This window comes from Cydia strobilella, chromosome 1, assembly GCF_947568885.1.
Source record: "Cydia strobilella chromosome 1, ilCydStro3.1, whole genome shotgun sequence".
In the NCBI taxonomy this organism is placed as follows: Eukaryota; Metazoa; Arthropoda; class Insecta; order Lepidoptera; family Tortricidae; genus Cydia; species Cydia strobilella.
Genome location: NC_086041.1, coordinates 23,250,878 through 23,278,710, shown reverse-complemented (window position 1 = coordinate 23,278,710; position 27,833 = coordinate 23,250,878). Strand labels below are relative to the sequence as shown.

At 38.2% G+C, this 27,833-nt stretch overlaps 1 protein-coding gene across 3 annotated transcripts in view; it reads right to left on the bottom strand.

The window, feature by feature from the left end:
- The window catches only part of LOC134742028 (protein numb), a 55,500-nt gene that overhangs the window by 19,652 nt on the left and 8,015 nt on the right, over positions 1 to 27,833 (bottom strand). The window contains exon 1 of one of the 3 annotated variants that reach the window (XM_063674967.1): positions 22,071 to 22,412. The exons of 1 other annotated variant lie outside the window; for it this stretch is intronic. Coding sequence is in view for 1 of the 2 variants with exons in the window: in XM_063674953.1 (XP_063531023.1) it covers positions 3,215 to 3,289 (75 nt within the window). In the remaining variant the exon portion in view is untranslated. Of the gene's footprint in view, positions 1 to 3,214; positions 4,311 to 22,070; positions 22,413 to 27,833 lie in introns of those variants that run through there. One more of the 3 variants, XM_063674953.1, reaches the window with a different exon arrangement.

Sequence of the window (27,833 nt, the reverse complement as noted above, 5' to 3'; positions counted from 1 at the left end):
AGCCTTATAAAGGGCTTCCCTTTTAGCATATAAGCGTGCTAATTTAAGTCGTCTACCTTGTTCATAAAGCACACATTACTTCGAATCCGAGCGATCGTCGGCGGTGACGGCGGCGTTCTTTGACTAGGCACGTATTTTCTTTCCTTTTCATACACTACCGTAGATATATGCCAATCCTGTCTCTTTCACGCAAAGGGAAACCTTTATAAAAAGCGCTTAAAGATAAGGGTAACCCTTATTAAGAGCTAGCCTTATTTTTGGTTAGCTTTTCGGTAAGGGTTAGTCAAAGGTAAGGGTATGAATGGGCTTGCAGTTCAAAAGGGAAAGTCTTTCAATGTGTTAGCCGTGTTTAAGTGTCGCCCATTGAAAGGGTTTTATCGCGGAAAGGGTTGTCCGTTCCCTGGTTCCCATGAGCCATGGCCAGAAAGCCGGGACAACGCGAGGAAGATAATTAAGTTTATTTTAGTTTTACTCGTTTGTAGTCACAGTAAATTAAATTTAACAATTAAATATATTAATAACGTGTCACTCACGTATTTTAAGTCGATAAACGCTCGACATGTTTCCCTCCGTACCGAACTAACTAAAGAACTAAACTTACTGCCATCCATCGACACAGGATTATAACTAAAAATGAAAATGTACAAAAATATCAAATAAATGTATATTTTAAACTATATTTATGGATAAATGATTTTTATTTCATTTATTATTTTCTATTATTTTTAGAACGGCATATGACTTTGACCCATGTTCTTTCACTGATAAGTATATGTTAAAATATCTATACACTAGTATACGCCAAAGGTATGGCGCCATCTATTCGAGCTAATTTTTTTCTACATTTTCCGAGGCACATTTTTTCCTTAGACTTTCTTATCTTATACGGAGTTACATATATCTTTGATTAAACCAAAAACTGAAAATTACTATTTATAGACGCGTCTTACGGTAACAGCGGGCAGCGGCAGATGGCAAAACATGGCAAAGCACGTGGCAGTATAGTTAGACAGTTTAAAGGATTAGATCCTAGCAGCGGTTCCACAGATGGCAGCCCTAAAGTGGGTAGGTAATGAAACACAGTAAGAACTAGCTAACAGCGACCGCGTGTACCATGGGAACAAATATTTTGGTCAAGGGTGCGTAAATGCGACATTCGTCGTTGAATTTTCGTCCTTATTAGTTCCGCAGTAAAATGCATGAGCTTCGTTTTCTACTTTCGCAGCAAATAATAGACTGTTTACCCACTTCACACACACGTGTCACATCAATTCAGAACAGCATACGCGTATATAGGTTTTAGCATAGAGTAACTTATACTAGAGCGGTACTGTCATAGTAAATTTTGTAACCCCAGTAAATTCACTGCCATCTGTCGACACACTTTAAAACTAAAAATGAAGATTTATAAAAATACGATAAAATGTATTTAAATATGGATAAATGATTTTTTTATTTGCATTAATTATTTTTATATGATTTTGACCCATGTTCTTTCACTGATATGCGATAAAATTATAAATAACAAACGAAACCGTCAACGCCCTCTATACGAGAGTAGGCCAAAACTAGTGGCGCCATCTGATCGAGAATCAAATTTTCGTGATTTTCGAGGCACGTTTTTTCCTTAGACAGTATCCATCTATTACGGAGTTATATCTATCTTTGGTTCTAGTAATTAGGTCGGTGTTACTAGCACGCTCCGCATTTAATTTCGGCTGTTTAACTTTTGAAACGCATTACCTAATCCCCTACAGCTATTAGGTATGCATCATTCCGTTACTTGGCCCTTAAGCATTACATGTCGCAATATTCAACCGATTCTTATGACATTTTGTGAGCAGGTTCGATAATTATATGGATTTTGGAACCGACAAGGTTCAGGTATTGGAAATTTAATGGCAGAAGTTCACAAAATATGTTATCACAAACAGGCCTCGTAGCAAATCTGGCTCGCGCTAATATTTAAGTTGTGTTTTATATCCATTCGAAATTTCATGTACCTATTTGGCATAAATGAAAAAACAATGTTTGGTGAGGCGCTGAGGCGAGATGAATGGGAGACTGATGTCAAATTGATATCAATTTGTATGCTCAAATCAGCCGAGAAAGTGATAGCATTGTCAAACGATGTCTATCAAACAGTTATCATAAACAGGCAGAATAACAGATAGATATGTAGGTATCAAAATCTACATCGAGAATTTATGGACGGAAACTCATTACTTTTATGAGACTATATTTTTTTATGATCAGTAGAATTAGGGACTTGGGTACCGATGCCAATGACATCACATAATATCCATACAACAATAAAAAAATAAAAAAATTAACAAGCAGAAACGTCTGCGAATGATGCTTAATAAGCTTAGAATTAATTTAAAAGTGAAAAAATCACTGCCTTGGGTCACGGGTGAGCCTTGAACTCACGGCCTCTGGATCAATACTCCAGCGCTCTGCCAACTGAGCCACCAAAACCTCATCCATAGCCAGCGAATCTTCCACCATATCGATCTAGGGGACCCTAGCGACATCTACCGTAAGAGCGTTACCCTTCCACTTCTATTTTTCCACTTTTAAATTTATTCTAAGCTTAATAACTTCGTTCGCAACTTCGCAGACGTTTCTGCTTGTTAAAAAAATAATTTAGTTTGGGTAGCACATCGTAACTGGCGAATTTCCAATATGATTTGGAACTCCGGTAGCCGTTTAAGCAGGGTAACGCTCTTACGGTAAATGTCGCTAGGGTCCCCTAGACCTATATGGGGGAAAGATTCGCTGGGTATGGATGAGGTCTTGGTGGTTCAGTTGGCAGGCGCCTGGAGTATCGATGCAGATGCCGTGAGTTCAAGTCTCACCCAAGGCAGTAATTTTTCCACTTAAATTTATTCTAAGATTAACAATAAATAAATCGCTAGACAGTGATATGATATTTATTTTGAAGGTACACTGGCACCAAGGTAGTCCTTGGGGGTATTAAAACTACATAAGTACGTAATAGGGTAACCCTATAGGTAATTGAGACATGTTGCCATATAAATAAATAGGTACATTCCTACCTACGTCAAGCAATGGTCACGCACAATATGCAGATTTGGCAGACAGTAGATACCAGTACAGGTACAGTGAACAATAAAACGATGACCATAGTTAACCAATGAGTCACGCGTATTGAATTGGAAATAGGTAGGTAGGTAATCAAATGAGTTCTAACCATTTTCAAGTCAGTGGCGTTCTGCGTTTGAGCTCGGTCGAAAGGCTCGTGAGCTGACGAGCCTTGGTTCCCCATCTTGAAGACAATGCAACAAAATCCAAATAGGTACACTAGACACTACACAGCACTAGCACATATCCACTAATTCACTTAGCGGCACTACCTATATGCGAAGTTTTTGCACCGTTCACGCGTCGCACTATATCCATGGCCTCCAGAATCTAGTTAATTCAATTTAAATTTTAACGGCAAATCCGACACGTTTCATCTCCGTGTTCACCAAAAACAAGTTATCTAATAATGAAGTAAATCACTACTGATTCTGATATAGGTACAGGTACGCAATCCGTGGCACAAGATAACAATTTCGAGGAACTCTAAACTCGACAAACACAGCAAAGCTCAAAACAAACAACTCGAACTGAGGAATGGTGCAACCTTGACGGCTTGCGTATAAAAAATTATTGGACTTAGTTCATTGCTAAAGACACCTCTGCAAGTAAACAGAAATTAAATTATCACTTTAGGATAGAAGTACTTAGTTGCAGGTGTCTAGGAAGTGATCTCATAATGATCCAGGCACACTCGAGCTGATGACCCATTCATCTTAGACGCGCATCAATAGAACACGAATCGTGTGAATTCGTTAACAATATTTTTTCAAACGGGGGTCAACTTTTCCCACAAGCGATGAATAAACGCAGAGAGGCGCATTGAACCCGGCACCCGGCCCGCGGGGGGAGAGACGTTCGGTAGGTAGCTGGGAACGACTGCCGATGCCAGCTGAACGTTATTTTTTCCCACAGCATTGTTCTTTGAACCGTAGCGTGTCGTTACAGGGTTAATCCACTTTTTCGTTTATGGCACAAACGCTTCCAGTTAGTATCACAGAAAACACTAAACTCCATTTTGACTAGATATATTATAAGTTAAGGAATGTTGTCAAGTCGGAAACGGGATGAGGCGCGCGCGCCGCGCAGGCAGCGGACAACTGTCGTACTGAGTGGGTCGCGTACGGTGTGGTGTGAATCGCACAAACCCTGCAGAGTGGAGCGGCGCACCCGTCCCGGCCTGCCCCGCCCGTCGCGCCCCGCACGACCGGTCCTATTAGTACGGGCGGTGACCGTATGATCTACTACGTCATCTGATACAGATACAAGGATAAGCCCCATGGTACACGTTCATAAAAGTGATGATAAGTTTGAATTAAAAAAAGAATAGAATTGGCCGAAAAATACAAAAAAAAGGAAAACTTACGTCATCTGATACAAAGATGAGACTGGTTGCATCAGGTAGAAATTTATATGTAGCTTCAGAAACCACTCGTCTGGCAGTTCCTGAATGGCCGAAAGTGCGTCTGCCGGGCACTTTAAAGGTACCAAAAAGAGTGGAATTTACGTCATCTGATACAAAGATGAGACTGGTGGCAACATATAGCAATTTATATGTAGATTCGGAAAACACTCGTCTGCCAGCTCCCAAATGGCCGAAAGTGCATCTGCCGGGCATTTAAAGGTATCCCCAATTTAAGCAATCAGTTCCTTCATAAAGGATTGCTATATGTTGCCACATGCACAAGTCTCATCTTTGTATCACATGACGTAAATTCCACTTTTTTTCGTACCTTTAGTGCCCGGCAGACGTACTTTCGGCCATTTGGGAGCTGGCAGACGAGTGTTTTCTGAAGCTACATATAAATTCCTATCTGTTGCCACCAGCCTAATCTTTGTATCAGATGACGTAAATTCCACTCTTTTCGGTACCTTTAAAGTGCCCGGCAGGCGCACTTCCGGCCATACAGGAACTGGCAGACGAGTGGTTTCTGAAGCTATACATATAAATTCCTTTCTGTTGCCACCAGTCTCATCTTTGTATCAGATAACGTAAATTTCACCTTTTCTGTAACCGGAAGTGGTATTTTTTTTCGTGCTTTCGGCCAATTCTATTTTTTTTTTTTAATTTCCAAACTAAGCATCACTTTTATGAACGTGTGTCATGGGACTTATCCTTGTATCAGATGACGTAGTAGATCATACGGTCTCCGCCCGTACTATATGTATTGTCAAGAACTGGCGATGACGGTGATCTCATCTTAACTCTGGTTTTAATCTTTAATTCAACATATCCACACAGGAAAAAACATATCTGTACATGTCAAAAGCCGCTCATATAGAGCCATGATAGAGCACTTCTATTTCTGTCCCTGTTCATTACGCATGGTGTTTGCTGAAACAGAAGTTTAGTAGGTTACAAGTGAATGGTGTCGTAGGATGAATAAATTGGTTACAAGTGTTACAATTACAACGAAGTAACATATTCGCATGTTCGGGTACCACGTGCGCATCCGTCGCTGGGTCCAACATCTGGATTGAGCGCGTGCGAGAGAACGGGACGGACGCAGGTGCAAAACTCAAGTCTAATATTGGTTCGAAATGGAACATGTTCCTCCCAACCCAATTGTAACAACGGCCTTCGTTTAGTTTCGTTGTAATGGCATAGATTTGGATCAGCGAGATGAAAACACAAACACTACTTACGAATTACGATAGCGTTGTGATACGACACAATAAAAAAAAAACAAAAGAACATTGTAGTATATAGTCGCTGCGCGTACAAAAGTCGCCATGTGTTTTTAACCTACTTTACAGGAGACACAAAAAACTGTTTATTTCGATAATTATTGGACATAAATGAATCAATATTTTTGTGACAAAAGTATTTGCACTTTAACATACATTAAGGAATTACATGAAAAATATTTAAGTTTTAATAATATGAAAAAAAAAACTTTTTCATAAATATGTCACATAGCGAGTTTTGTTTGGCTCATAAATAACCTCTAAGTGTCTTACCATTACATGGTTAGATTTAATTGTTAAGGACCCTATACATTTTTTGTTCTTTATCGTCACATGGCTATTTAATAATATGATGTGAGCGTTCAATAAAACAGAAGAAAATGCTATGTAAGTCAATATAATTGAATTTTAATCGTGAATTAATAATCTACGAACTTTTTTATTATAACTATTACTTTATGATCAATTTGTTTCAGTCAATATCTTTGAACTAAATATGTTTACCTAGGTAACTCATTTAAATTGGTTTGATAATTATTTGCCAGCCCAATAAGTAATCAAATAATATACATATATACGAAGCAAGGAGAAAAACGATAAAAAACTATTTTTTCTAGTTTTGTAATCAAAATGTTGCCTTTAAAATCTTGAAATGTAAAAAGTCTCATCTCTTTAAGGACTCTCTTCTTCCTGCCCTTATCCCACGTTATGTGGGGTCGGCACAACAAGTTTTTCTCTTCCATTCTCCTCTATCTTTGGTCACCTCAGCACTCACTCCTTTCTTTCTCATATCCTCTTTCACACAATCCATCCATCGTTTTTTGGGTCTACCATCCGCTCTCCGTCCATCAGCATTTATCCCTAACATTGTTTTGCCTATGTGACATTCATCTTTCCTCATTACATGCCCATATCACGGCGCGAACCTATATACTACTCCTCATCTTCTCCGTTACCGGTGCTACTTTGAAACTTCCCCTTATATACTTATTCAACAGTCAAATATCAGATGACAGTCTTATAATGGACTGTCATTGGTTTTCTCCTGCATTGCTTTATTAAGTAAGTAATCACAGTGAAGTTAGGTCGTTTTCATGATTCAAGTTGTCAAAAAATGGGTGATAATTAGAGGCTCTGGTACTCGCCGATGCGCACAGGGAGAGGGTCAGGTGCAGGGCCCTAAATGAATTCCCTGCACCCGATGAACTGCCGAGGACGCGTCAACAAGGGCACGAACGGATGCAGCAAAGCTAGAAGGACGACCTGGAGGACTTTCGCTATGGATCTAATACCATAGAGGCACACTGCAGTCAAGAATGCAATCGTTGGGCCGTAGAGTGTCGCACCATGACGGCGGCTCTTGGATTAGGGAACGTTTCGCTGCGCAACGTATTAATGACTATGTTGGGCAGCGAAAGGAAATGGAACGCAGTTGCCTTCTTCTGCTACACCGTCATTTCAAGGAAGGAGGCCGCGGAAACGGAGCGTAAGAGTAGGAGCTGAAGACGCGCACCCGAACCGGCGCAGACGGCGGTGAAGAAAATGGGCACAATTTTCTGTCCGCCTAAACCCCTAGCAGGGCCAGCGGGCTGTGGGGGTCCGCACTACACGGCGCTACACGATTGGCAGTGGGTCAAGCGTCAATGGCTCTCCTTTCCAGCGGTGTGGGTACTCCGGAGTAAGATAAGCCAGGGCCGTTGGAAGGAGTAGAATCTCAGGCACCCCGCACCTCCTTGAAAACGGCCAGAAGGGTGAGCGCCGGAGTGGCTTTTAGTGGGTATATCTCCTTTTCTCCTCTTACTAGGAGAGGATGGTTGCAGGAGGGAGTCCCACATATCCAAATTCCTCCCCAAGCCGGAGGGCCTTTGTCAACAAAAAAAAAGGTTATTAAGGAATTTCAAAAAGTTGAGTATTAAATAATTTCCGAAATAAACCTGCAATCAATTAAAAGTCGGGCTTTTGAAAATATAGGCAAAAAATATTAAGGTCAACTCTTCTTCCTCGCGTTATCCAGGCATTTTGCCGCGGTTCATGGGACCCTGGGGTCTGCTTGACAACAGAACTAATCCCTAGTTTTAACGAAAGCGACTGCCATCTGACCTTCCAACCCAGAGGGGAAACTAGGCCTTATTGGGATTAGTCCGGTTTCCTCACTATGTTTTCCTTCACCGAAAAGCGACTGGTAAATATCAAATGATATTTCGTACATAAGTTCCGAAAAACTCATTGGTACGAGCGTGGGTTTGAACCCGCGACCTCCGGATTGAAAGTCGCACGCTCTTACAGCTAGGCCACTAATAGCGCTTCACATGAAATAATCATGTTTAGTAGGGACCTGTATACAACTTGAGGGTAGATAATAGTTTAATATACGGTAGACTCGATTGTTATAAGAAAATCCCGCTATGTACTAGTAAAACGCACAGTCTAGAAACATAACATCGACTGCAACTAGTATAAAAATATCGCTATGTGCGAGAAACTACATATCGGGAGCAAGCGCATCTAATCATTTTTAAATAAACTTGTAGAAAATATCGCTATGTGTCAAGCATCACATAGCGAGCACACGTCTGTAATTGCTGTTTAAATAAGCTAATGTAGTTATGTGATTTATTCCAGTTAGCGATTATAGGAAGAGCATTCATTGCATGGGCGTCACATACCTACATTTGATAAATCCTTAAATATTGAAATAAGCGCCACGCTGTTTTTGGAGCATATGCGTATAGAAATAAGGTTCAAAATGGCATTAAAACCGAAAAATCGTTAAAAATCACATAGCGACTTTTGTACGCGCAGCGACGATATGACGAAAAGTGCTGTTTGCCTGGTGTGCTGTTGAAAACAGTGAAACATTCACTTGTTGGTAAATTTAGTCTACCAGAGTGCATAAGGAATGAAATTACAAGAAATTGGAGAGGCACGTTGAATCATTATACTGAGTCATCGCCACATTCCGTAAGAGCCGGCGCTGACAGCCATAGGTGGTCGACATGAACGCCCGCATTCATTGGTAAATTGACCAATTGTATCAGTAACCCGTCAAACTTAATTACATATCGTTTATTTATGCTAATAGTCCATGAGAACATAAAGATAAATTGCAAGGATAGCAGAACAGTGCTGCTCTACTATAGTACATTTCGATGCTAGTGCGGAAAGTATGTCATCACTTCACGAGTACCGAGATATCTTGCCACGAGCCGTAGGCGAGTGGCAAGACTCGGGACGAGTGAAGACTGACATATCCGCACGTGTATCGAACGACGTTTTTTAATACAGTTGCGAAAAAATAAGAAAAGCAACAAGTAAGGAATGGAATTCGAATGAATTCGAAACTTTTATATTTTTAATTCTGTGACACTGACATCATTGACATTGACATTATGAAGAGGTGTTTTTCTAGCTTTTATTCGACTATAATAGATTTTGTTATTATTATTGAACCCACTTCAATGAAAGTTTTTTTCAAATGCATGTTCTATAAGACAGAAACAATTGTAAATATTAAAACATTGTACTATTATTAAGTACTTACAAAAGACGCAGCCACTCTCAAGAAATTAGCAAAGACCAGGAAGTTGAATGCCATGCTGACCGCCGACGCCCATTAGATGGGCATGGCACCAAAAGAAGAAGTACTATTATTACCTAAATATCGTTATTTACGATTATTTGTGTATCGTATATTTATAAAAACAATATCGAATGTTGCCTTTGGAAACATAAAACATTCTTGCAGTAAGAAAATACGCCTCTTCTTTGACAGGCATTCCGTTCCATTTAGAGAACTTATTAAGAACGGTTTTTCAACATTAAAAAATAAACGTGTTATAATACTTATAAGTATTTCAGAAGTACTACTCCTAAATGTATCAAATGAGTGGTAATTTAATTAATATTATTTCTTTAATTCCGAGTCGCTTATATCTTATATGTGCTTATATAGTATAGGTACCGAATTACTGTGTGACTCATTAAAGGAGTAAATAAAAATGTGTCCGTTATAATGATCCATTAGCAGAGCACTCATTAATATGATAATGCATGTGGCAATGACTAATAGCTGATGCAAGCCAAGATTTAAAAAACACGAATCACAAGCTCAGAGGATAGAAGGGCAGAGCCAAGGGCGCACAAAAATACTATAACGAGGAGAATAGTGTTGAATGGAATATGGTTAAAAATTACAATGTATTCTCGCATTTGCCGTCAAAGTCAAAGACGAGTTGGAAACTGGTCAGTGCTAAATTTGGTTGTGCACAATGCAACACAATGAGGTTCCTATGGCCACCTCCGGTCTTCATCATCAGATAAGCCCAATGGTATGTGCCATAATAGGTATTGTACGCATAAGTATGTGAAGTTTCAGCTCAATCAAATAATGGGAAGGGGAAGTGCATAGGTCTAAATTTAGCTTACAACATTTGATTACTGACAGTATATAACACAGACATCGGGGCAAGTGAACTAAATAAAAGCTTGCAAAAACTTATTTATTAACCGTGCGAAGTGGAGAAAGAGAAAACTCGGAAAGTTGCCCTTGCGGGCTCTTAAGTAATCTCGTAGCTGAGGGCAACCAGGATAAGCGCTAAGATGAGGGCGAGAGGGAGAGACCAGTGTGTATAAGACTGACAAGAATTCATTACTTTACTTGATAGTTCTACATTAGTAGGATAAAGAATAGTTACTTAAGCCCGTCACAGACAGAGCGATAATATATATTAATATACCGTAAGATACCTTCAGATGCCCTAAGACATCTTATAGTAAGCACCACACACGACAACGATACCAAAATATATATCGCTCTCTGTCTAGCACCTACATTGTGAGAGAGACGAAATATACCAAAATATATCGAAATACAACGAGCTATAACATCTTAAGGTATCTTAAGATGCCTTGCTATAAGATATTTTTTTGTATATTATCGCTCCGTCTGTGACGCGCTTTAATTTTAAACAAAAGATAACCGACTTTGCAATACAGAATGCCATCCCTTTACTCTTTCAGCAGTTTCACTTCACAAAATTGTGCTTTCCAAGAACAACTGCAAGATTTACTTTAAAAATGCAATATTCCTCGAAATCTCCAGGATGCCGTCATCAGCATATGTTTTTTTTGTTTTGTTTAAAGGTTATAAGCATAACCTTTAAACAAAACAAAAAAAACCATATGTTAGGTCGGTAAACAAACGATTCCGAAGTGTTGAGAACCGTATCGACTCTTATTTAATTGCATTTTGAATTTGTGAACCATAGTTGTAGTAGGTATTGGGCTAGGTAAGTTAGGTGGTTTTAACCTTCTTTTTTTGAAGTTGGTTAAAAAATGGGCAGCGTTCTCGCGCGCGACGCGACATGTGCAGCGGTGTCAGTCACATGCAAACACCACATAGCGCGTATTTGTTGTTATATTTAGCCGCAACAAAAATCATCATCATCATCATCTGTGAAAATTTCAACTGTCTAGCTATCATGGTTCATGAGATACAGCCCGCTGACAGACAGACAGACAGACAGACGGACAGTGGAGTCTTAGTAATACTAATAGGCTCCCGTTTTTACCCTTTGGGTACGGAACCCTAAAAACTAAAGATTTGCTACCAACTCGCAAATCCAACGGAATACAACCGATTCAACCGAATCTAGTTAGCCTAAGAGGAATCACAGAATAAGTTGTACTACCGTACTAACTATTGTACTACCGTACAGAAAGGACACTTCCTACAAACCCGAAAGTTTGACAGCGATTCAGGGTCGAATCATGCTCTCTCTTTCTAATGTATGGCAATATTTCTTTCGGTTATTTAGGGTTGTCAAAATTCAAGTCATTATCTTATCTGTGGTCGTGCACGCAAAAGGACGTCAAGTTGTGCCAACCCTAATAATTGCTCGGAGCAATGCTGAGCCTAACGGAGCCAAATTTGCCCGAAAGGAGGAGTGTCTCCCCATTGGTGGAATGGGAATTGTATTGTAGGGCAAGTTCGCGTAAAATTTTAAGAACTCTACCGAATACAAAATAAATTAAAAAAACATTAAATAAAACTATGAAAACGGATTATATCGCGTATATTGAATTTATAATACATCCCGACGTTTCGAACTCTTTACAGCGTTCGTGGTCAACGGGTGACTGAGGAAAAATTACAAAATGCAAAAATACCCACATACTAAAATAATGAACAATCATAGACTACAAACTTTAAGGCTGGTTGTACATGCAAAATCGGTTCGTAAGGCTAGTTATACACTATAATTGTTTTTCAAGTAAAGATATATATATATACGCGATAAAAATAAACTATGCCGGCTCCAACCCTACACCACGGACCCGAGAAGATTTAATTCCCTCCTAAATTGTAGGAGGGTATCCCAATATGGGACCGGCAACAAACTCGGCGGGACACATCTTTTCAAAACATCAGAATGTCCAGCATCATCCAACACTACGGTCTCACAGTCTATGTCTCGCTTGCTCCTTTATCAGGTGGACTACAGGATCCCAAGCTGGTGGTAGAGAAAAGCCATCTTCCCTATTAAAGTTTGGATATTTCTTAATCTCAATGGCCTCGCGCAGCATTCTGGGTATGTAACGCTTCTCCTTGGCAAGAACCAGAGGCTTATCAAACTTGATTGAGTGATTGGCTTTATCCATGACATGCTCACAGACAGCAGACCTAGGTCGACGGTGCTTGACATCAGCTATGTGTTCCTTCACCCGAGTGGAAATGCTCCGTTTCGTCTGCCCGACATATGATAGGCCACACTCACAGTCCAGCCTGTACACTCCTGCAGTCTGTAGAGGGGTATTGCATTTTACAGGCCTCAGGAATTGTGACATCTTCTTCATTGGCTTGAAATATGTTTTTATAGAAGCACGCTTCAAGATGTGGCTGATCCTGTCCGTGACCCCCCTGACAAAAGGCAGAGGCCTGTAAAATGCAATACCCCTCTACAGACTGCAGGAGTGTACAGGCTGGACTGTGAGTGTGGCCTATCATATGTCGGGCAGACGAAACGGAGCATTTCCACTCGGGTGAAGGAACACATAGCTGATGTCAAGCACCGTCGACCTAGGTCTGCTGTCTGTGAGCATGTCATGGATAAAGCCAATCACTCAATCAAGTTTGATAAGCCTCTGGTTCTTGCCAAGGAGAAGCGTTACATACCCAGAATGCTGCGCGAGGCCATTGAGATTAAGAAATATCCAAACTTTAATAGGGAAGATGGCTTTTCTCTACCACCAGCTTGGGATCCTGTAGTCCACCTGATAAAGGAGCAAGCGAGACATAGACTGTGAGACCGTAGTGTTGGATGATGCTGGACATTCTGATGTTTTGAAAAGATGTGTCCCGCCGAGTTTGTTGCCGGTCCCATATTGGGATACCCTCCTACAATTTAGGAGGGAATTAAATCTTCTCGGGTCCGTGGTGTAGGGTTGGAGCCGGCATAGTTTATTTTTATCGCGTATATATATATATCTTTACTTGAAAAACAATTATAGTGTATAACTAGCCTTATGAACCGATTTGCATGTACAACCAGCCTTAAAGTTTGTAGTCTATGATTGTTCATTATTTTAGTATGTGGGTATTTTTGCATTTTGTAATTTTTCCTCAGTCACCCGTTGACCACGAACGCTGTAAAGAGTTCGAAACGTCGGGATGTATTATAAATTCAATATACGCGATATAATCCGTTTTCATAGTTTTATTTCATGAGTAACTATCGCGGTAACCGAAGACAATATTAAAAAAACATTCTCATAACCTTTTATCTCGATGAACAGTATCAGTAAATTACATCAGTGAAATGAACAAGAGTACCAATGAGAAGCACGATAAGTAAAGTTTTAAAACAAACAGTGGTATATGGCTGTGATGTGACGGCACAGGCAGGACAATGCCCTGTCGTCAGCCACCGTAAAATTGACGCCTCTATTACACGGGCTCGGTAACAAAAGATCGTAAATAAAATAAATACTCCAACAGCACATAGGTCATTGTTGTTGCACATCAAAACAGGTACCGCGACCTCTTCACTGTTTTGAAATAAAAGTACCGCTATAATGAGCTTGATTTGGTTACTGTGTTCCGATTTATGTTGACATGTCTCGATTGGGCTTGCATTTAAGTAAACTCATATTTTATAGCAATAATTATCATTAAAAACCGGACAAGTGCGAGTTGGACTCGCCCACCGAGGGTTCCGTACTTTTTAGTATTTTTAGGGTTCCGTACCTCAAAAGGAAAAAACGGAACCCTTATAGGATCACTCGTGCTTCTGTCTGTCCGTCTGTCACAGCCTATTTTCTCCGAAACTACTGGACTAATTAAGTTGAAATTTGGTACACATATGTAAGTTTGTGACCCAAAGACGGACATGTAACGTAAACAAATTAATTTTAAACATCGGGGCCACTTTTAAATGAGAAAATTAAAAAAACAAAATTTTTCAAACTATATCGTGTTATATATCAAATGAAAGAGCTCATCAACTACTGGTTCTAAAATTTTGAAAAAAATAACAAAATAGATCTTTAGCTATAGATTACAGGAAAACCTATTAGAAATTGCAGTCAAGCGTGAGTCGGACTTAATTACTTAGTTTTTGATCCGACCCCTACGGGTTTTTAACCGACTTCAAGATTTCAAAAGGAGGAGGTTCTCAATTCGGTTGTATGTTTTTTTTTTTAATGTTTGTTACTCCATACTTCCGTCATTTCTGGACCGATTTTGAACATTCTTTTTTTGTTTGTAAGTATATACATACAAATTGGTCCCGTTTTTGTCAAAACGCAGTTATGATGATGGGTTCCATGAGGAATCGAGGGAACTCCTCAAATGTTAAAGGCATACATATAGTGACTTTTGTATTTTCATCAACAAATCCAGCATTTACATTTAAATAAGTGACGTTTGATGAAGTGGAACTGCTGATGATGATCAGAATGGAACTATTCAATAACACATAGTTCACGTTTGGCGATTTGTTTTCTTCGTTATGGACCCAGACCCAAACTTGGACCTGGACTCGGACCCGGACCCGGGTCTAGAGATGGACCCAAAAACCCCAACTCGGACCCGGAACCGGACCGAACTCGGACCCGGACTTGAACCCGGACCCCGACTCGGACCCGGACCCAGACCGAACTCTGACCCAAACATGGTCCCGGACAGCTGGACACGGACCCGGACTCGGATCCGGACCCAGACCCGGACCCGGAAATGCTACTATATAGAATAGTGGGTTACGTGGGTGGGTGGGTTTTTAACTGCGATTCTCACAGAACAGAACTGCTATCAGAAAAGTAGGTTAGGTCAGAACTGTGACCCTTACAGAAACGAAATGCTATCAGAAAAGTGGGTTAGGATAGGTTAGAACTGCGACCCTTACAGAAACGTAATGCTACTAGCAAAAGTGGGTGGTTTTACCTCCTTTTCTACATAATTAGGCAAAAGATGCTGTCTTTTTTTCATTTCATTGTCTGGAATCTAAGAGTGCACCATCAACAATAAGCAAACTTTCAGCGGCATCCCCCATTGAAGTCGGTTTTTTTTTCTTAAAAATTATTTAAAGACATTTCACTCACGTTTCACATAAAAAATACATTGTTTAAATTGTGTAATGTACGGAGCCCTTGGAACGCGAGTCCGACTCGCACTTGGCCGGTTTTTGTTATAGCGGCAACAGAAATACATCATGTGTGAAAATTTCAACTGCCTATAGTTACACGGTTCATGAGATACAGCCTTGGGACAGACAGACAGACGGACAGAGGAGTCTTAGTAATAGGGTCCCGTTTTTACCCTTTGCGTACGGAACCCTACAAAGTACACACCATTTAGTTTATTTAGGCAATGAGTAATGAGTCCAAATGATATCAATTTGAAACAAAATTAGATAAGGAGCTTATTTCGCAGAATTAAGGTCATAAAAGAGCTTTACTTTATCACGTGATAAAAATAAAACCACGATATATTTAACGCGGTCTCAGACAGAGTAAACTATGTTAGCATGATAATTTTTACTTTTCGGGTAACATTGGTAAAAGCTGCGTAAGTACTCTAGCTATGTAACTAAGTACTAATAACATAGTAGGTACGTCATACATGGTACTTCAATCTCAAAACTGTAAAACTGCATAGTGCATACCCTTTGGGTACGGAACCCTAAAAAACTCGTATCTGAGAATCATCAACTTTCTATGAGGAACAATAAACATCCTGTAAATTATTGTGATTGATCAAATAAGTTCATGTTACTTTCATTAAATACTTTGATAACAAGTCATTAATTTTACAAATTTGGGTACGGAACCCTAAAAAACTCGTATCTGAGAATCATCAACTTTCTATGAGGAACAATAAACATCCTGTAAATTATTGTGATTGATCAAATAAGTTCATGTTACTTTCATTAAATACTTTGATAACAAGTCATTAATTTTACAAATATTTCAATAACTTACTCAAAAAATATATTTAAAAATTGTAAATATTTTTAAAAATTAAATTTAAAAATTTTAAATATTTTTTTTGAGTAAGCCTTATTTTAATTTTTTTTTTGAGTAAGTTATTGAAATATTTGTAAAATTAATGACTTGTTATCAAAGTATTTAATGAAAGTAACATGAACTTATTTGATCAATCACAATAATTTACAGGATGTTTATTGTTCCTCATAGAAAGTTGATGATTCTCAGATACGAGTTTTTTAGGGTTCCGTACCCAAAGGGTAAAAACGGGACCCTATTACTAAGACTCCGCTGTCTGTCTGTCCGTCTGTCTCCAGGCTGTATGTCATTATGCTCAGGCTGGATGGCTGTGTGTGTGTGTGTATGCCATTTCGTGGCACTTTTTCTTTCTATGTTTGTCTGTTTTGTATAATTTTCTATTTCTATGTTTGTGCTAACGAATAAATTATTTCTATTCTGTTCTATTCTATGAACCGTGATTTCTGTTGCCGCTATAACAACAAATACTAAAAACAGAATAAAATAAATATTTAAGTGGGGCTCCCATACAACAAACGTGTTGAACAACTCGCACTTGGCCGGTTTTTTTTTTCAAAATAGTGACGATATAGCAAGTTGTCACAAGGCATTTAGCAAATCAAATACTGATAATGATAAAAGGGAAACTGAGAAACGTCTGTTTGTGAAAGAGACGTTATCTTGAAAACCAACGCAGTAAGTAAACACTCAACTATCTCGTGCAAGATGCTTGCAATTCAGAGTGCATTATGTTTAGATCATGCTCTCGAAATATCCTATAGAAATATCATGGCACATTCGGATGCACTATTGCAATAAAGTTATGTTATACTGAACTGTTAGTCGTAGGTACGTCAGTTATGAATTATGAAATGCCTAATAGCATTATTCAATTCAATCAATTTATTTCAGATATCAATATCCAAACGATTGTTAGTTATTATACTTATTATGCATAACGTTAGTAATTATAAAAACGGCTCGCTTTTAATAGAATTTCCGAAAATAGTACTTAATCCATTTTCATCCCTTTTGGATGTGTCAAGGAATTTTATTTCGAGCACCTATACTTAGCTCTTTAGGTTTCTCGAAAACTAAACATACCTAAATATAACTTTATATTTAGGTATGTTTAGTTTTCGTTTACTTTTAAATGTACCTAGTTATACTTCTTGTACCTACACAGTTGACACAATAAATATTTCTGATTTCTGATATACTTTATACTAGTACAATAAAGCAGACTCAAACACAATGTCTTTGTGGGAGAAATGGCGTAGGTTTTCACTTTCAGTACCTAATTAGCTTGATTATGCAATCATTTGTTCAGGTCCCCTCAAAAAAATTATTGCATAATTTACTTTGTAGGTGCACTTTGAAAAATAGTCAGGTAATAAGCAATAAATGAGGAGCGAATTTAGAAAAAGGAGGTAGTAGGTAATGTAGAGAAAATAGAACATGGTGTGGTACATTTATTAAAAGCAGTCTGTTAAATTATGTACCACATCGTGATCTATTTACAGCATGGACGTCACTCAAGGTTTTACTTGCATTTCTAGAACAGGGCACGGCCCGTTCAGGCGACGCTAATGAATATTTCTATCACACAAAATCAATAGCGCGCCTTACTCTTACATGTCGTACAACGGTGACATTTTTATGGTGCGGCATATGTTCCTCCTAACGGCTCCTTACATATCTGGCCAAGGTAACCAAGGTTGTCAAAAGCGCGAAGGGCTCGCTCGCATACAAAGCGCCGCCGTCCGCGGGTTAACGATGTCCGCGTTTGCGCAGCGGATGTTGTAAACGTGTGACTAGGGTGTCGATGTGGCCTCCGAAGTCCGGCGGCCATCAGTTCCCGAGTGCCTTTCCTACCGAACGCATATTCACCAGCGAAAATTGGCGAATTTAAAAATCCTCGCAACAGTTTGGAACACACTACTCGATTGCGTGATTGAAAATTTTATCCCCGTTCGAGTGAATTATTGCGACAAAACGGCGCAGTACGGGGACGAGGCTATGACCGCATGGACTATGTTTAGTTGGAGGAGGCTTTACAATGGAAGGGGGTTAGAGAGTCGGGAAGAGTCGCGAGTGGAGCTGCCCGCGGACACGCAGCAGCTGGTGTTCAACGTGTACATGTACTTCAACCGTCGCCCGGGTCGCAGCGCCAAGGCAGCCATCGCTAAGACCGCCAGCGCAACCGTACTGCCAAGAGATATTGTGGCACAGATTATAAGGGACAAGTACCGTGAATGAGTGCATTTTTTTACTATGCTATAAAGGTTAGTGTTGTGATTGATAATAAATAAGTATTCGATGCGTCGATCAACGTTATATTGACTGACCAACTACACAATAATGATCAATCGATTATGCATGTGTGATATAGCACTAGTCTTGTGCTGCCAGTATATTACCGTTACCAGTAATTTCCCAAATGGGGAATTTACCAGTAAAATACTTTTTACCCAGTAACGTAACCAAAAACCAGTAAATACGATTATTGTATGTTATAAGCATTTTGTTAATTAAGAATAGAAATCGTAATTTTGTTTTTAAGTATTGAATTATATTAAGATACTTTTGAGAAAAATATGCTACAACGACAAAAAAATTCAATCTACTACCGAACTCGTTTTCGCAAAATTTCACGAAAATCGATTAAGAAATGCGACCTCTAGAGGAAAACATTTGGACATCCGTTTCGCTTCGGCAAAAATGCTTTCGTATGTCTGGCCGATGGCCATTGGGGCGGAAAGGTTCTCGAGTGGCGACCACGTACCGGAAGGGGCAGCGTGGGTAGGCGCCCCACAAGGTGGACTGATGACCTGGTAAAGGTCGCGGGAGTCCGCTGGATGCGGATGGCGCAAGACCGGTCATTGTGGCACTCTTTGGGGAAGGCCTATGTCCAGCAGTGGACGTCCTCTAGCTGATATGATGATGATGTCTAGATGTTTTTCGTGAATTCGTGAATTTTTGCTAGCAGGTTCGGTAGTTAGATTGAGTACCAATAGCGTTTATGGAACTTAGGACCATTGTGAGTTCGCTGTGATAATAATGACTCAACGAAGTAATAAGGACATGGATTTTGTTGAATAACTCTAATTTTTACATTTTAGTTTCATTTTCTCCTCCTATGTAATTAGTTTTGAGTGTGAGCAGGCAAAAGTAAATTTACGGGTATTATTGAGAAATTTACCAGTAAATTTGGGAAATTTATCGGTAAATTTGGGAAATTTGTCGGTAAATTTGGGAAATTTCCCAGTAATTTTGATAAACTTTTTAATTAGTAAACATATGTTTGATTTGATATTTAATTTCATATGAAGTAATAGTGTATGTGTAATGTTTTAATGGAAAAAAGAAGCAATGTTTATAATAGAAAAAATATAGTTTACCGTAATTTACTGATTTTGGGTAACGTTACTGGGAATTTACTCGCCTTGGAAAATTTACTGGTAGCGGTATTTTATGTAATGTTCACTTAATCAATAAACCAAAAATATGACCAGATAATTGTTAATCATGTCTTGGTCACTAGTTAATAAACTGTGACAGACAGTGCTCGAAAATCTGCGTGTGTAATACGACAGAGTACGACAGGACATTAGTTATTTAAAAATTACCTAAACAAAAGCCCTGCATAAGTTTATATAGAGCAAATCATGATAAACTGGAATTAATTAAATTGTAATGCTAAAATCCAGAAACTTGTAGCAAACTATGTGTGATATGCTATTCACGCTCGAGTAACTATTAGATCTACTTAGGTATTCGTAAATTGATTCGTTATGTTCCTGCAACAACATAGTACGCGTATCTGTTTACAAGCTTTGTAATAAATTTTACCTGTTTTAATCTATGCTGTTGTAACGTAACAAGGTTTATTAAAAGGAAATATGGGCGGTTTTATGTGCTATATTTGTACTTATTTTAGTTTGCGTACTAGTCTTTTAGAGTTTATGCATTTAAAACGGTTAATCATTATCTAACTTAATGCTTTTATAACTTAATTTATTGGAATAGGTATATCACGAAATGTAAGCTACCTTAAAATTTATCAGGTTACTAGCATTTCTTAGTCTACCAAGATCATCAACTATTTCTTTTAAGAGTTTGGGTTGGATGGTATATATATATGTTACCCGTCTGAAGGCGTAGTTTTCTATACATATGTACTTATGAATTTTCTTGTATCGTACAATTAGGTGAAGATAGACATAATGTGACTCGTGTTACTTACTGAAAACTGGAACCTAAATGATCTCATTCGGCATGTACCTACAGTATAGTTTTGCTGACGTACATTTAAAAAAACCATATTTCGTATATTTACCATATTTGTAAAATATTGGATAATTAAATACATTTTCTACGAGACAATGACTTTTTACCTTACCCCAAATCTAAATACCCAAATCTTAACGACTCTATTCTAATCACTCATGAAATCACCCTTACCATAATTATCCATCAATAGCTTATTATCTGGGGCCTCCTCTCATTGTATATTATTGCAACAAGAGGGTCCGACTCTGTCTACGCGATTAAGTAGCATTTTCCCGGTGGACATCACCAAAATTCAAAGCTTTAAAGCCTATGCAAATTTTCTAACGATTATCACCAAACGGCAAATGGTAAATCACATTAATTTATTTTTATACTTACACCAGTTTCGAAAAACTTATTGGCATTAGCCCGATTCGGGGCCGCTAACTTATCCATACTTTCATTAACTTTTCCATTTTTCCTTTAGCCAACTTAAAAAAAAGGCTTGTAATATTTTATACGAGTAGGTATGTCTTTCTAATATAATCATAATCACATATTTGCACATAAAAAGGGTTTTACATAGATATAATGTAAGTTAATGTAATGTGATGTTATAGTGTAAGTTGTAAGTGAGTACAAGTTGTGCCTACACCGATTTCCTCAGAAAACGGTTACAATAGGACTGAAAGATCTGAAATGAATAAGATCGATATCTTGAAAAGGAAACACGTCTTCAGCGAATTTTGTATATATAGGCTCAGAAAGTCATAAGGGCAACGCGTCTGGCAACCGGTGAATTTAGATGAGCCCGAGGTAAGCTGGAGTTCGAGCAATTTACATAAATATACCTACCTACACCTTGTACTGAATTGGTAATGGGCATAGTCGACAGCGTCATATGGCCTCCAATTTAATCAAATTGAGCCGTTTTCATAAACGACAACGAACAACTAATTTATGCACTTTGCGTTTTTAACTATATTTACTTATTTAAAAACAAAACAAATTGGCTAGAAAAATATTAGATTTTAAACAACCTGTCTGTTGCAGGTGGAATGGAATTCCTGCTCGTGGGCTATCTCATCAATAACTGAAATAAATAGAAGTGGTAACAAAATAAAAATAAGTATTATTCATCCATCATCCATCTAATTCAATTGTAGAATAATAGTAATGACAAGAAGAAAGATCAATATAAGTCTAGTGAAACTAACCGTGAATCATTAAAAACTCTAAGAAGAAAGATATTTAAAAAAAAATGGTAAAAGAGTTAACAGTACCTTAGTAGCGTAATCTTAATTATTATTACAATACACTAATGTTGATGACATTTGTTTCGCGGCTACCATCTAGCATTTTTGGAGTAGACCAGGTATATATTTGTGATAATCCAACTATTCAGATGAATTAAAAGTGCAGATAGACAATTAATGTAAAAAGTAAGATTATTTGACCTGCATCAAACTAGAAAAAAATCAAAACATCCATCTAAAAATACTTACACTCAAGATGAGTAAAGTCGGGGTCACTCAAACACGCGATCCAAGTGCAGCGATAAAATCTCCAACACTTACAAGAACTGCCGAACTCGCACGTAAAGCACAGATTTGTACAAAAAAAACACTAGTTATCCGAAACTTCGCACAAAATCACTTAGCTCGCCGAATCCAAACACAAAGTATTTATTGACTAGAAGCACTAGAAATCTTAGCAGTTGCCAAGCGGGGAGGCGATTCTAACATCCATACGCTGCTAATTACTCCACAGCACTGACTATTTCAGGCGCTCAACACGTGAATTGCCTACACACTCTAGTTCACATCTACCAGGTTCGCTCAATACGTTTTGTTCTTTCGACACCTAACGATTTATGAAGGTTACGCAGACTCCTGTAACGAAAAATAGCAGTTCGGAAAAAAAACAATTTATTCCGTCAATTGTGAATGTTCAGCTATTCCCTAAAATTCTGGATTTAACATCCTAATTTATTCAGTTCCTTTATGAGAAGTTAGTATATTTCTCCAATAGATAAGTATGAAATCAATGAAATCCTAATTAATCTTCTCTGTGTCTATTTATTTTAAAAATTGTGGTAGGTACAGGTCGACTGGTGAGAATAATGCTGTATGTGTATATAAGTTCAAAGCCAGCAGTAATTACTGTAATTAGGCTCCATATATAATTGAATTTGGACCCATATACAAAGCCACTTTGCGTTCGCACCAATCGCACCTATTATATTTAAAAATAATGTTGCGCCACAAGCCATATTTATCACAATCAAAAAGGTCGACCATGAATCACGCTGTGCATTAGGAAAGAGTATAACAATGGTATTTTAAACGCTGAAAGATATTTCCAAGCTGTTCTCATAAGTAGTAACACCACCCAGTTGTGTTGATTACGTTTCGTATCGGAATATTTAAAGAAAAAAACCGACCAAGTGCGAGTCGGACTCGCGCACGAAGGGTTCCGTACCATTACGCAAAAACGGCAAAAAATCACGTTTGTTGTATGGGAGCCCTCCTTAAATATTTATTTTATTCTGTTTTTAGTATTCGTTGTTATAGCGGCAACAGGGGCCCATTTCTCGACCGGTATTCTGACTGTCTAATACCGTTTGAGTAATGGGCCCCAGAAATACATCATCTGTGAAAATTTCAACTGTCTAGCTATCACGGATCATTAGATACAGCCTGGTGACAGACGGACATACAGACAGACAGATAGATAGAAAGACAGACAGCGGAGTCTTAGCAATAGGGTCCCGTTTTTACCCTTTGGGTACGGAACCCTAAAAACTGAAGATAAGATATACATGTATACTTACTTGAGCATTTAACAATGGGCTTCTGTGACGTTCGAAGTAAAATTGCTTTAGCTGGATAAGGTGGCGCCCTATGTTAGAGGATATCCCTTTTCTCCGCCACTTTTTTTTATGTCTTTGTTACTCAAACCGACCCAGATACGAGTATGTTATGAGAAAATGTGTTTCATATTTAGGCTTATTTTCTTTTTTAACTTCTTCGCAACGACACGTAATTATGAAAGACAGGTCCCCATTCTCGAACGGTATTACATTAATATTATTAGTCCACGAACTGTCAAACCGTATGGGTTGCATGACAACACACTAATAATATTAGACTAATATCGTTCGAGAAATAGGCCCCTGATGATAGTCTCCAATTGGTCTCCAATGTCTACAGGTCTACACTACATACAACTCCGTGTGCCTTATCATTGTTGTTGATGCTGGGAATTATTATAAACTCGATGTGATAATAAAGAAAAATTTACTGCATAATAACAAATTACCAAAACCGGTCAAGCGATAGTCTAGCGCAAATTTAATTCGCACTAGGCCAGATGTTTTATGTCATAACTTCATAAGCATATTTATTGCCTATTTTATACTTTTTCCTATACGAGGATTTACAAGCAGACGAGTTCTCGCTACGCTGAAGATTCTATCCTGGAATATTTCGTTTCGTTCGGGAATATCTGGATTGAAAATGTCACCATCGTCGAAATACTAGCTTTTTCTTCCTTGTCCTATTCCTATTCAAGAATTTATTTTGACAATATAAATATAAAGGAATTGCCGTAGAGCGTAGATCCTACGGCCTATATGACATTCGGTTCTTAAACAATATTGGCCTATGCAAGCGCACAGAGATTATCTTTAGGGCCGTTGCATAATAGAGTATCTGCAAGTGGGTAAGCAGCTAATTATCTAAAATAATGAAGCTCATTCTTCTAACGTCCGCGTCCCACATTCACATACATTTCATCCGTTGACATCGAAAACACTGAGCAGGTAGGCAGTCACAACCCACTTTCTGTATTGTTCTTCAGATTAAAAGCATTTGTCTCGTACTTATTCAATAAATATAGATTTTATCCGTCAGTGGGAGTTATTCAAATACGTTGGGTTAACGCCGACTCTAAAATATTTACGAGTTAGTCGCAAACACAAGCGCACGCTTTAGAATATGTATAATAATGTGGTTGTAGGTGCCAGTTTTAATCGAAAGAACTAAAAAGAGAAAATTTACGTTTTTGGGCGTGTAGGTATTTACTAACATACATTTTATCCTTTTTAATTAATAATTCGTGACTCGTATTTACATGGTGTTTCTAATTTGTATTTATATTATTGTGTCGACTTGTAATCATGGGCATCTGAATTTCCGAGATATTCTCTATTGAAAGTTTATTTGGGGCTTTCAATTTTATCTTGATAATCTACATCAATGAAGCTAATAGGCCATGTTTGGTATCATTTTCGTATAAATCGGGAGTGCCAAATTCATTTATGGTATCACATTGACACCATTCCGAAGTAAAAAACATATAATCTTCACGCTTAAACCACTTAACCGATGTAGTTGAAATTTGGTATAGCGATGTTTTAAGTCCCGACACGACACAGGACATAAGATTGGGAGTGAATTCAGCTTCTTTGGCGAAGTTACGAAGACAAAAAATGTGTTCCAAGCATTTCCCTCTATAACTTTTTTTGAGCATTTATTTCCTGGCCTAAACTCGAGTTTCACGTTTGTTGCTTAAAACATTTTTGTCAAGGTCCTGTTGTGCCGATGGATTCTATGAGGAATTGAAGAAACTCCTCAAATCTTATAATCATATTGGTTTTATTGTATTTTCATCAAAATGAAACAATTGCATTTCAACATTGCTATTTGGTGAAATGTAACCTATGTTGAAGACCAGATTGAAACTCCTCAAGGACAAGTATACGAACTATTATCATTATACTATCACTACTAGTTACTATTAGTAGGTAAGCGGCAATTAGACAGACTACATGTAGTGCACTACATCATGTAGTTTCCTAAGTTTGGAGAAGTGTAATCACAGTTAGGCAGGTAGGACACTACATATCGGAGATTGGCGGGTCCCGACCATCCTAAGTCCTAGGTAGGATCCAACTAGAACTAGTGTAATCACATGTAGTCATGTAGTGCGCTCAGTCGCCGACCGGCTTTCGATGCATGCGGGTGTGTGTGCACTGTTTTGCGGGGACAAAATGTCACAAAAAGAAAAAGACGTTTTGACAAACATTCTCGATATGTACAAGGATATGCCGTTTTTATGGAGCAAAAGCCATCCGGACTATAAAAACAAGACGGCGAGACACGAAGGATTTAGAGTTCTTTTTTTTTCCCTTAATTATCCCTGCTACTGTCGCAAGAGCAACACCAAGTTTTTGATATTTGGATAACGATGGTGCCATGACGCCGAGAAAACCGCTCGTTACGGATACCACTTGCCGACTGAAATCGGCTTCCTATAAAGGCCAGTGTAAACAGAAACGTCGATTTGTAGTGCACTACATGTAGTCTCTAGACTAATCGCCGCTTAAGATTATCTACCGGTGTTGTTTCGTGTATTTTTGTATCAATGAGACATTAATGTACCTATTTGCTCTTTGAACAAGTCCAAGTGGATAATTACTGTTGACAGTGATTCAACTCTTCAATTGAGGGATTCGTATTGTAACGAGTGTGGCAGAATATTTGTGTCAATAGGTTGATTGCACGCAGGAAACAGCTCATTTGCGAGGCGCCACTCAATTAGGGTAATACTCTTCATCTGCGCAGTTAGAATGGCGATTTTTTCTATAGCATTATCATATATTCATAATTAAGGGAAACTATTTCTGGCGCCCCGGATAATCAGGAACAGGGTTTCAAGATAAAGACTATGCGCATGTAGGTAGGTACATGGTAGGTAGTTTATTTAATGCGTGGGCAATGTGGTTTTTTATTGACACCTTACATTTATGACATTACAGATTATTTTTGGTTTCACAAGTCAAATTATACGTATTGTAAATATATAATTTAAGCGACCACTATTTCCTATACTTTTAATAGTTATTTGTTATTAGAAATGTACCGACTAGTCGCCGACTAGTCGGGAAAGCCGACTATCCGGCCACATTTGTAGTCGGCGATTAGTCGGCGACTAGTTGGCCAAAATGGCCGATTAGTCGGCCTATTATTACTTACAGGAAACCATACTAAACAAACCAAATAAACAGCAAACATTTATTAAATGGTGAATACTCATTTTATTCAAATTAATAAAATTGTACTTTAAACCTATTAATGGTGCATACGAATATTTTAGTTCATATTAATATATTCAACTTATGTGTAGGGAGTAGATAACAAGATAGATTCATTAATTTTCTTAAAGAATAAGACATAGTTCTTTATACAAAAGGATATTTTCACTAAAAGATCGTCAGCTTCAAATTGAAACAGCAAAAACAACAATTTATGAAGTAAAATATTAAAATATTGTTATTATTTATTATTAATAATAAATAAATAAATGAACAATGTCACACACAAAAAAGAGATGTCAATCTAGTCTAGGGCAAACCTTGGACAGGTATTGACGAAATATCAAAAAAGTATGTATGTCGTCGCAGTCAGTACAATAACTATTACGTAGTTGTACAATATTAATAGTATTACAGTAGGTAGGTAATTTTTATTTGAGGTGTTTTCAATTAAATTCCTAAAAGCCACTAAGATATCAACCTCACAAAACGCGGGTCTCTTAAGGAAAATATATTTTGCTCAAAATGCTTAAATGGCAATTGGCTTTTGGACGGATTTTTTTTTATTCGGTTTGTTGCCGTAATATGTATCACGTTATATATGTATTTCCTATATTAAATTGCTTGAAATATTAAATAAAATGTACGAAAATTGCACACGGAAAGCTTGAGCGACGCAAGGAGCAAAACAATTATTTTTCAAATGCATCCGAACTTGGACAAAGCTACTGCAGTGATCACCCGAATGTAAATTTTAAAGAGAAATAATGATTTATGGATTTGGCCGACTAGCCGACTAGTCGGCCGACTAATCGGCCATCCGAGCGCCGACTAGTCGGCTAGTCGGCCAAATCAATAGTCGGTACATCACTACTAGTTATTTGTTATACAAGGGTGCAAAGTTGTATTTTACCCGCGAGTGTGGAATTGAAACACGAGCAAGCGAAAGGATTCTATAGTTGAACCACGAGCGAAGCGAGTGGTTCTAAAATTGAATCCTGAGCGTAGCAAGTGTTTCAACACACAAGAAGTAAAATACATTTGCACCCGTGTGTAACACAAAACTTTTCACCTCACTATAGCGAGGAAAGTGCAACATCCACAGGCGTTAGATCATCTTCATCACTGAAATCACTAATTTTTTTACGATATTATAACAAAAAACTGGAAA